Source organism: Episyrphus balteatus, chromosome 4 (genome assembly GCF_945859705.1).
Source record: "Episyrphus balteatus chromosome 4, idEpiBalt1.1, whole genome shotgun sequence".
NCBI classification, from domain to species: Eukaryota; Metazoa; Arthropoda; class Insecta; order Diptera; family Syrphidae; genus Episyrphus; species Episyrphus balteatus.
Genome location: NC_079137.1, coordinates 43974030 through 43986056, shown reverse-complemented (window position 1 = coordinate 43986056; position 12027 = coordinate 43974030). Strand labels below are relative to the sequence as shown.

The 12027-nt window shown below is 31.1% G+C and overlaps 3 protein-coding genes across 3 annotated transcripts in view; 1 reads left to right on the top strand and 2 right to left on the bottom strand.

The window, feature by feature from the left end:
- The window catches only part of LOC129918652 (protein gooseberry-neuro), a 48651-nt gene that overhangs the window by 24380 nt on the left and 12244 nt on the right, over nucleotides 1-12027 (bottom strand). Inside the window, exon 3 of the mRNA XM_055999279.1 lies at nucleotides 2524-2635. Coding sequence (XP_055855254.1) covers nucleotides 2524-2635 — 112 coding nt within the window. The remainder of the gene's footprint in view (nucleotides 1-2523; nucleotides 2636-12027) is intronic.
- On the top strand, nucleotides 4748-6435 carry LOC129918653 (uncharacterized). Its single transcript, XM_055999280.1, has 4 exons — nucleotides 4748-4870; nucleotides 4934-5250; nucleotides 5311-5759; nucleotides 5867-6435. The coding sequence occupies exons 1-4, from the start codon at nucleotides 4868-4870 to the stop codon at nucleotides 6337-6339; spliced, it is 1242 nt and encodes a 413-aa protein (XP_055855255.1). The 5' UTR covers nucleotides 4748-4867; the 3' UTR covers nucleotides 6340-6435.
- Nucleotides 6436-7694, bottom strand: LOC129918654 (uncharacterized). The gene is made up of 3 exons (XM_055999281.1): nucleotides 7412-7694; nucleotides 7249-7327; nucleotides 6436-7193 (listed from the first exon to the last, which is right to left on the bottom strand). Exons 2-3 carry the CDS (start codon nucleotides 7271-7273, stop codon nucleotides 6436-6438), a joined length of 783 nt encoding a protein of 260 aa, XP_055855256.1. The 5' UTR covers nucleotides 7274-7327; nucleotides 7412-7694.

Genomic DNA, 12027 nt, shown 5'->3' with positions numbered 1-12027 from the left:
ATGACTTTCTATAGAAAAAATAAGTGTGTAAATGCTATAACTCGTGATGGCTTTCGAAGACATGATTATCTAGCTTCAGATTCTGGCTCTTTTTTAACATCAAACAAGCCATCTACGAGCACTTATATGCAAATCTTTAAAACCTACAATGTCACGAAAAAGAGGACGACCTTCAGCTTTGGCAGGTGATCAAAGCAGAGATGGAACAAAACAAAGGGAAGGGGGTTATACAAGTCACGGAAGTGCATCCCCATCTTATCCCGAAACTTCAATTCACTCACAACAACCAAGGGCAAAAGTCGTTGAATTCAGTGCCAACTGGAAACATCGACCATATCCCTGAATGGCAAAAAAAAAACGCCAATATGTCAAATTTGCGGACTAAAGACGTACACAATGTGTTGAAAATGGAATGTGTTCTTCTGCTAAAATGATAAAAGAACGAGTTTGAATAAATTCCATGAATAAGAAAAGTCCATTGTAATAAAAACATACTTTACAAAACATACCTTGAATGCATACTAACCCATATATGGGTTAGTATGCCAAAAATTTATATATATGTAAAAAAATAAAAATTTGTATGTAATACCTTTTTTCAACCAATAATCAAGCTAAAAAATTGTAAAAAAATTTGTATATCACTTCGATCATAATTCATGCAGTATATGGTTAATGGATGAAGGATGAAGGTCCAAAAACCGTTTTTCCTAACTCCAGATTTTTGGGGTGTTAGATTGTTTTTAAATACCGTTTCGTAATCAGTTCAACTAATAGCTCTACAAAACGTGATAGGTCTCATCCACGTATATTTTTAAGTGTATCACAGTGTAATATTATTTTATTTTATCGATTGGAACAAAATTGACGAAGTTATGTATACCTAAGTATTTTTATGAGTTGAGATTGAAATGGGTGAAAAGTATACATTCTGGGATGAAAAATGGAAAAACTTTTAAGTTCACCAATGAGAAAAAGTTCAATTTGGATAGCCTAGATGGTGTACACATCAGTTTTTCCATTTTTCATCCCAGAATGTATACTTTTCACCGAGGCGAAGGTGGGAAAGTTTATGCCTTGATAAGAGCACCGATTTTCCACATTTTCTTTCGTAGGAATGATTTAAGTCCGACTTAATTATTTGCTGCACTTGTCGTACTTCCACTACCAAGTTTATTTTCTCGAAAACTTCCTTTGCTGTCAAATTCTCACGAAAATTACTTCATTTTTTGTCACTTTTGGCTCTCTCTTGACCAAAGGCTTCCGTCCTGATCGTTTTAGGTAACCATACTTGTCATCTTTGTAAATTAAATTATCAATTACACAATCGGACCTTTCTTCTCATCCAGATTTTTCGCGGTTGGACAATCAATTTTCATGGTAAGTCTTGATTTTGCCCATTTCTGCCTGCGGCAAGGGTTTTTCACGCCTTAATTAAAAATAACCAAAAAATTTTACTTATAAAATGTTCATAATGGGTTAAATTCATTTTCCAACTGTTTTGCTTACTTTTGGTTACATTTGATCTCGCTAAACAACACTTTTAATGTGAAAATCAGCTGTGCCTTTATAATTATTTCGCACCAGAAATTCAAAAAATAATTTTTAAAATTTAGTTTAAAGAATTAAATAAAAATAAAGGGTGGCAAACAATCCAGTATATACTTGTCATCTTATTCGTGCAAGGAGTAAAAATAAAATATCCTTTATATGGTTTAAAAACGAAAAAAATCGACTGCCTTTATAATTATTTCGGTGAGTGTATCAGAGTTAAAAACCTTAAAACGTTTTCCCTACAACTCACGTGTTCAGAGTCTGTGTCCCTCATGACTTCAAAACTACTGCGCCGATACCTCTGAGATTTTGAACACTATTTCTGTACATTTTTTCAAGTTTTTATTTTTATTTTATTTTTTCGCTAAAAATCTCGTTTTTCCCTTCAGTGTTCCGAAAAATCCTGTGTTAACTAATTTTGATTTTGGATTATCCAGCGAATTTATGAGAGGCACATCGAAACTATTGTTGGCATTATTGCAGTTTTAATATATCTTCGTGGAAATTTTTTATATAATATGCTTCAAATGTCATTCGAATGTCGTCACTAAAAAATCACCGAAATATGCCTTCTTTGATACTAATTAATCTCTTCCCTTGATTAAGGCTAGCAGAATTTTTTCCACCTTCAGTACCTAATACAAGACTTATTTGCAAGGTTATTTTGAAATTTTTAAGATTTCAAAAAAATTTAAAATCTACAAAAGTAAATAAATTTCAGGCCACTTCAAAAACAAATACGGCAATGTGCCTGAGAAAAAAGTAAATCTGAAAGGAACAATAACCAAACAACATTTGAATTTTATTGGCTATAACTTGACTAATTTTACTATTTATACGATGATAAGTTTTTTTTTTCTATCTTTTCATTAATTTGTAGGCGATGAAGTTCGTTTAGTATTTTTTTTTCTTTGTGTGTGGATTAATATTAGTTATTGATTTTGTTTTTTGTATCTCATAGATACTTACCACCTAATATCCCATGGATACTGTAGTCTTTTCGTCCATCGTCAATGGTGCGATCAGATCCGCGGAGGAGGCGACTTATTGACGATGTTGATGGGGGATCTGAGATTCCTTCCTGAAAAAAAAAAAAAAATAATGATAGAAAATAAAATAGATATTTATCTAACCAGATGTGTTATCTTTTGATTGAATTTTTAAAAATGATTCTTGTTGACAAACAAACCCTGCTGGTGGACCTATTAATAGGAAGTCATGCTAGGCTTTTGTGTTGTTCGATGTGAATGAAAGTATAGTTGTTGTTTAACAGACAATGTCTGAGAGGAAATCACTTCCTGTGAAAGATACTTTGGTGGAGCAGTTTTTGGTAAAAGTAATTATCTTAATGTTCTCTTTTGTTTAAACATTAGAACTTAAATGTTGTGATTTACCTTATCACACAATCTATAGTCTTCTTAATTTAAATTATTCTGTTTTTGTTTTAGACTTGACCACATCGGAAACCATTAAAATGACTTCTTGAGAAGATAGCGGTTGAAAATCCATGAGCGATAATTGTTTTTAGGGGTCTGTGGTTTTAAACACGTGGGTGATAGTTTAGATTTTTGTTAGAGATTGAAACAATTTGTTTTTGAATAATAAGCTTATTAAGTCTTTTGACATTATTCTATCAAAGTGAAACCAGTGTAAAGTGTAGTACCTAGAAAGGAAAGTAAAAAAAGTTGGCATTCGCAATTTTGTTTGTCTATTTAACTATTCAAAAAAAGCATGAAATACCTATATTCAATTTTTTGAGTTTTTTATGAAAAAAATATTATGCCAGAGAAAACAAAATTTGTAAAAAAAATGTCAATATTCAGGACTTATATAATTTTGAAACTTGAGTAGGGTAGTTGGTAGGGTAAAGGTGAATTTAGAAAAAGTTTAAAAAGGTTATTTTTTTTTAACAAAAAGAGATAGAAACAAGTTTGATATTAAAATCTATAGTTAGATATTCTAAAGAGTATTATGAAAAATTCATTTAAAAATTAAAAAAAGTGAACAAAATTGCTACTTGAGGTATGGGCGTTTGAGAAATAATTTCATAAAAAATCAGCATGAAAAGTATTTGAAAATAAATTGCAATAAATTAAGGTTCTGACCTAATAACACTGGTCTGCAAAATTTATCTCCTTTAAATAATTTTTTGATATTATCAAAGATTAGACTTTCCTGAATCTAAATCTGGTTTCAGAAAAATTCTATCAGGTACCATTTTTGTAAAAATGATTTTTGAAAAATGTGGGTAGTTTCTAAAAAATCACCCTTTTAGATTCATTTGAACTTGTATAAAATTAAAACTATTTGTCACATTGAGCTCAAATTTGGAGGACTTATTCCGTATAATATGACCTATCTATGACATTAAATATGTCCTTTTACATTAATGTTTACTCATATTTTAAAATACTGATTGACAAAAAAAGCAGAAATATCGAAATCCTTCACTTTTTAGTAAATCCTACATGAACAAAAATACCTTAATTAAGGAAATTGTAAAATATCAATGCCCATTATATTTAAAAAGTCAAATAAGTAAAAAACAAAATCCAAAATAAAATACATTAAAGAAAATTTTCACGTGTTTTGTAATTTTATATACTACTTTTCTATTTAGAAATATCTTATTTGTAATAAACCTATCGATAAACTGCCTTGTAAAGCTTCAGATTTGTTTCTCCTAGAAGTAAAAGTATACTTTTCATATACCTAGTTTTTAATGTGCTGAGTTAGAATCAGAAGTCAAAAAAATTCTATCACATCAGGATTTTAAGATATTCGCATTAAAGCATCACAAAATCAAGTTTTTTTTTTTTTAGAAAATCTCAAAAAAACTACTATATCTCAAAAACCAAAGCTGACCGAAATTTTTGGAGTTCGGATTCAAAATCAGCACACTAAAGTCCATTAGAAAAGTATACTTTTGTTCTAGGGAGAAAGATATATTAGTATTTAGAGATCAGTTTCTTTATGGTAAGATATGCCAAACCCACTAAACTAACTTAAATTAAGATTTCTCGGAGAAGAAAAGAGATATTGAGAAGATTGAAACTGAATTTGAAAGAAAAAAATAAGTTCTTTTATAAACCGTAAAGCCTGAACTACATCGAAACACAAAGTCAGAAAAGTACAAAAAAGTAAAAAAGCTCAAAATATAAAAATCACATGTATATTTACCTGACATCTATTGGAAAAAAATTAATGAAAAAAGCTCTTTTGTTTTTGAAGTTTTAAATTTCAAATAAAAAAATAAATCTCAAATCAATTAAAATCATTTAAAAGAACTTGAATTGAATTTCGACTCAACAAAATGGTAAGAGAATTAAAATAATAATGCACAGATTATTATTTAACATTGACTAAAAATATTTTCAAGGAAAACGAATTAAATAGGTTACAAAATGCGGCAAATCGCATTTTAAATATAGTGCAAGTTGTTGACGCATTTGAAAATGCGACGAGCTCTAAGCGAAGGTGGTGGGTTCATCCAATTAATCAAAACCGTGTTGATCAAGGTGACTTTGGTAACTTGTTACAAGAAATTCTTGAGTACGACGAAGAAAAGTTCTTCAATTATACAAGAATGGAAGTTCCCCAATTTAACTATCTGCTTAACTTAGTTGAACCTCATTTGACCAAATTCAGCAATAGGTTAGGGCTTCCGGTTGCATTGCGCTTATTTGTAACCTTGAGGTATATTTTATAATGTATACATTTAACTAATAATTGTGTTAAGGGAAACATTGCTTATAGGTTTCTTTCAACAGGGGATAGTAACAGTTCTTTGGCCTATGCGTATCGCATAGGTAAATCAACTGTACAAGCTATAATTCCGGAAGTGTGTGAAGTTCTGTGGACCGTACTAAAGCCAATATATTTGCCAATAAAAACAGAAAGTGGTTGGCTGCAAGATGCACATGATTTCCATCAAACCTGGAATTTTCCACATTGTTTGGGTGCAGTGGATGGAAAGCATATTTCCATTCAAGCACCAAGAAAAAGTGGATCGCTGTACTTTAACTATAAGAAACATTACAGCATGGTATTACTGGCAGTTGCAGATGCCAATTACAAATTCACCTACGTGGATATTGGGGCGTTTGGTTCACAGAGCGATTCTGGTATATTTACAAATAGTACTTTTGGAATGCTTTTGGAAAGGGATCAAATGAATTTTCCAAGTTCTTCTCCTTTACCTGGAGGTAAAAAAATGTAAAATTAACTTATTAAAGGTTTTAAAAGATTATCTTATCTTTTTAAAGATCTTTTCTTTCTTCAAAATAATAAGACTTTATATTTGTTTTTATAGAAACTTTGAATTTGCCATATTTTATGGTGGGAGACGAAGCTTTTCCACTAAAAAATTATTTGATTACACCATTCAGTGGAAGGTATTTGGAAGACAGTAAATCTTATTTTAATAAGAGACTTTCTAGAGCACGCCGCGTAGTAGAAAATGCGTTTGGCATATTAGCTTCTAGATGGAGGATATATCAACGTACTATTATAGCTGTGCCAAATACTGTTGAAAAAATTATAAAGGCCACTGTTGTTTTACATAACATGCTATGTGAAAGCAGCAAGCACAAATATATCCCAAGTGCTTTTGTCGACAGACAGCATGAAAGGGATGGCATTTGGATTGATGGAACCTGGAGAGCTAATGTAGGTTCATCACAGCTGAACAGAATTCCTGCAACATTACGCTTGGGTCCGAGAAACTCCACAGAAACGGCTTTAAATTATAGAGAGTATCTAAAAGAATGGATATATAATAACTAAATAAATAAAAAAAACCCATAAACTGTTATTATTGAGATTTATTTAAATTCTATGAAAGGCAAAACAAAAAGTACCTAAATATTAAAGGTTTTTAATCTATTTCAACTTAAACTCCCAGAATACATCTAACACTTTTTTTATAAATTGTGTTTTTACGATAGGGTCCATCTCAACAGCTTCTTTTGCCATGTAATCAAAGATTTTGAAGTGGTTTGTTCTCATGTCTTCTGGTTCAGATACCGACTGCGATTTTGGTTGTGAAACACTTTCAGCTATTTTTCTTATAGCTTCTCGACTCTCTTCATATAATGCTTCCCGGATTTTGTTAGCGGATTTTGAATTGTTTGGTGGACACCTTTCGTTGTCTGTTTGAGAAATTTCTGTCGTTAAGTTTTCAGAGACATTATTTGCTTCCAAAGAAGAAGGAGTTGCTGCAGGAGAGGGGGTCAATGTATTTGGTGTTGGCGAAATGATATTTTGTGCTGCAGTCAAAGACGAGCCGGGGTATGAAGTTTTTGATTTCACTAAAGAAGAAGGAATGGAACTCACTGTTGGCCGAGTATTCATTGTTTCCCTTAAAAATTCCAATTTTGGTAGTAAATACCAGGATTTCCAGTTCCTAGCTCCAGCTCCAGATCTTGTCAGAGCATCTTCTCTTTTCTTTTCCCTTCGCAACTTTTCTTTAAGTGCAATGAACCTTTTTTCAAGTTGCATTGCACTAAAGCCGGAAAAGTGCTGAGAAATTTGCTGGAAAATTCGTTGCTTCTTTTTCGAATCGCGGAAATCATTTCGTGATTTATCCCAAAGCGTTGGGTTTTCTTGAATGATTGTAATCAAAGCTTCATCGTCAGCTTCTGAAATATAGATTTTTCATGCATAAATTTAAAATTTAAATTAAACTTAACAGACCATTCCAAGTCCTTTCAGGATCCATTCCAGCAAAAAAAAAAAACAATTAGCGTCAATTTAAATATAGCTATCACAAAATCTATGAAAGAAAACAATGTTAAATAATTTATTAAGTTAATAAAATGGTCTAAAATATTTAAAATTATGTTATATTTTTACTTACCGCTGTTTTTAAACTTGGGATATAAATTTTGTTTATATTCTTGACACTATTTTGAAATTTAAATTGTTTGTCAAAAGAGCTTTTTTTCGAAAAATGACAGGAACTATGTGATCGAAGAGCTACCTTACGGAAAGGATATAAAATATTATTTGAGTGTATTTGTTTTTAAAACTTTCTGAAAAGTGAAAGCTTGGTCATGTTCAAGCTTTTTGACTAGGATACTTTTTAAAAATGAAAGAGAGATATACAAATGAGTTACTAGGGGGAACAAGAAAAAACATCGTGCTTACTTTTTTGTACTTTTCTGACTTTGTGTTTTGATGTAGTTCAGGCTTAACAATTTTATTTGAAAAAGATAACATTATGCCAAAATATTTCTTCGAAAACAGCAAAAAATGGGTTTTTGAGATTTTCTAACGGGAATATCTAAAAAACTTCGGATTCGGAATCAGCATACGAAAATCCTTTAGGAAAGTATAGTTTTATTTAAAGGAGGGTTTCCTTGCAGACCAGTGTAATTTGAAAAAATAACCATTTATAAAATACACGATTTTGATGAAGTAAACATGTTTTTTTAGGTTCAATAAAATCCGACGATTTTGTTTAAAAATCACTTTTTTTTTAACAAGATCTATTTTTGTAACCATTTTTTCCAAAAGCAATTTGACTCAAACTGTTTGGGTAATTTCCTAGAAAAAAATTTAAATTATGTTTTTAGGACAAATTTGACTGTAACTTTAAGATGACCAAAATAAAAAAAAAATTGTTTTTGTAAAAACGAATCTGCCATTTTCTTGATTGCTGACTTTTCCGTAAACGACTAAAAAGATTTTAAACAAATTTTGGTATAAAAATGTTTATTGACTTTTAAGCCCCTAAAGCGTACCGAAAAATTTTCTAAGTCTCTAAAGTCATCGAGTATACAATAATGTCAAAGTCAATATAAATTATTTAAAATTAAATTTAAATCAACAATTAAATTAAAAAAAAAAAATCAATTAAAAAAAAAAATAAAAACACATACACAAAACTTTTGAATTAAGTCATGTCCAGCTTAGCAAAAAGTAATTGACAAATTGAGTATGAAAACTCTTCAAGATTTCGTTGTGCTATTTTTGTAGGTATAGAAAATTTCTTATGCTTCAGCTTTGAAAAAAAATCGATCCAAAAAAATCATTATTGTAAAATCGGGTTTTGTTTAGTAAATTTATTTTATGAGTCGATTAATATTTCCTTTTTAATAGTTGGGAAAAAAAATAGAAAAATATCGAAAAAGGGGCTAGAAATTTTTTGTTTTCGGCCCCTTTCTTTCGAAATAGGTTCAATTTATTCACTCTCCATTATATTTAAACTTTAAAGTCGCAATTTAAAAAGCAAAGTTTTAAAATTTGTATGCGATTTACAGATTTCTCATAATGGAGTGTGAATAAATTGGGCTTAAGAGGTACACAAATTTGAAACATTGTTATAGGAACACATTTTAAAACCTTTAACAACTTCTAAAAATTAAATTTTCGAAAAGAAGAGGGCCGGGTCAAAAACACAAACAGTTGAAAAGTACATATACCTAGTCGTTAAAATGAATTTATTGATAAATACAAAATGGTGTCAAACCTCAAAACCCAACTTAAAGTCCATTCTAGCCATGGCGGAAGCAAATGACGCGACATCTTCAAATTAAAATCTGCTTTCCTTTTGGCTGGGACTTTCATGATCTGTCTATTAATAAACCTCAATTATAACTTTGTCTTATTTTTAAAACCCAAATCACTAGATAATTATTGAATCATAGACAATCTGACTTGAAACAAAAATCTCAACTAATTTTTGCAAAATCATCGTTCTGATTTCCATGCCAATTTCCAGCTGAAGGATTAATTAAGGCGTGAACATCAGTGCATCTATATCATATGTGACAACTTTTACAAATTCAGGGATGTGAAAACCAACCCCCGGCCTTCTTCAGATCACATTAGCTTTTCTTCAAAATCCCTTGGACATGACATGTTCAATGATCACAACTATACTCATGTGATCACACTAAAACACACGATCTTTTTCTTGGTAATCTCCTTCTCCCGTCTTGTATAAGACCTTCCATTTTGGTGTGTGGAGGGATTAGTCTCAATCACCCCCAAATGCAACAAGTTGACGGTTTGGCTTCGGCAATCTGTGCGGGTTATAATAGAAGTGGGGTCTTCCGATCGTGAAACGTCTCACTCTGCAGCACTTGACGGATGCCTTAATCCAATTAAAGAAAACATGATGTGTCATATGGGCAGAGCGGGATACCTCTACGAACTCCAGCCAACCGAAAGAGAATCAAGAATCGAAGTCGAGAGCCGACATAGAACAACCGAGGATTCGGACTTCGGACACCTTCGGTGTTTATAAGCTGTCAGTTGTAGTTGCCGCCGTTCATGTTTTTTGTTGTTGTTGGTATATTATTGTCGATTTTCTGGACCGCGCACAGAGTCAACTCGTCATCGTCACACAACAAATAGCCTTCGGGGGAATGTGTCAAATGCCTCACTATGAAATCTTTTTTAATTTGATTTTCGATTCAAGAACACCGATAGCAGCTTTATAGCAACATCAACAACAACAACAACCAGCTTCGTGAGCCGATAATTAATATTTTTTTGTTCTCTTCGAGCTGGAAAGTTGTTGTTTTACCGCGATTCAATTGAATGATGAATTAGATAGATTCTCTACACAGAGGTGACTCTGTAGTGGCTATATATGAATTCAAGGTCGAAATAGATGGTTGATAAATCTGGGGAACGTGGCAAGCAATCTGTATCTACCTGATTCTGAGAGATATTGAAATTCAAAGAATTTTCAATCGTGCAGAGGTGATAAACATTTGATTGGACTTCTGTTTCTTGCGCCCATACAACAGCATACAACATTGCTTGTTTCAGGATGTGATTAATGTGAAAGGTCTTAAAGGTTTGGAGACTATTTGAATGGTTTTGAATAATAAAAAAAAAAAGAAATTAATTTCTTTGGTATGTTAGAAGCTTGATAGATATGGAAAGACTTACTTTTTTTACGGTACACTTAGCATGTTGGGTGGGCAGACAATGGGCACTGGTCATAGGAATTTTATTGATTGCACATAGAAATGACAGATGATAGACAAATTTATTCGTGAGCTATATGTGTGATTGTTGGGGAATGTTGGTAATCAATTTTGATTATAGACATGTGAAGTATTTTTATCGAAGATCTAATCGAGATGAAGGTATATGTATTTATAACACGAAAGTTAAACATTATTTATTGGTATTATGAATTGGTAAGGAATCCGGAAAAAAAATAACTCAAATTGTTTTCGATTCACTTCTTCAATTAATTTAAGTTAAATTCCTGAAGTTATCTCAATATGTACTTCATTAAAATAAAATGTACGACTAGATGGCACGTACTTGCTCTTGTAGTTCAAAGCACCTTTATAAGAAGTGATCATTTAAAATTAAAGAATTTGATAAAGTTATCTGACGAAGAAAACCAACAAAATTTTGATTTCATTTAATAGGTGTGTTTTAAGATCAAAGAAGTATTTTATTGAACAACATTGATTGTGTAGTTAAGAAGATAAAATTAAATAACAAGAAAAATATGTCATTTATTATCGTTATTCGATTTTTTTTAGAATCACTGTGATGTTATTCATCACGTGTACCAAAAATCAAAATCGTTAGAGCCGTTTTGGAATTAGCAATATCTCAAAACCTTTATATGGGAAATATCTGTTCTATTAAAGATATTTTTTATTACAAAAAAAAAAAAATTATACTTCACGAATCAGATGAGGAAATAAGGTTTCTGAAAGGCATAGCTTATTAAATATTAGGAGAAAGAACGATAACTTTGGTTCCAGGAAAATATAAATAATATACATATATAAAAAATGTAACAATATGTCATTTGATAAAAAATCCATATTTTTTTTATAATTTTGAACGTCTTCATTTTTAATTATTATTTTTAGATATATTAGCACAACATGGAGACATTTCGACTTTTCTCCTTGCCTAATGTTTTTTTCATGAATAATGAATACCCTGAAAATTTTTAAGAGTTGATAAGATTTAACTTAAAATTATTTTGCATTTAAAATTAACACACCCTTATAACCAATTGATTTATAACTTCATTTCAACATTCTTTAAAGATTAATTTTTCCCGCTTTCAATTTAAGGGGTTCGAGATATAACATGTTAAACACTTAATAACATTCATTTTTATTGAATAGTCAAGACAAATCACCTTTCTTCAGTAATAAGTCACATAATAATTTTTTTTTATAATTCAAGGGTCACTGCGGCGTATGTGGAACTTTTGTTTTATTTCCACTATGAGGCAAATTATGTAATTGGCTTGTGTGTGTCAAAAATATATTAGGTACCTATATAATATTTTGAGGAATTATCAAAACCAGCATTGTTATAGAAACTGGGGACCAAATCCTAAAATAATCATGTGGATGTATACCGCCATTGTCAGACCCATTCTGACTTATGGCAGCTTAGTCTGGTGGCAAGCTCTGGAGAAATCCACGAACTTGAAGACCCTAACCAAAGTACAGAGAACAGCATGCATTAGCACTA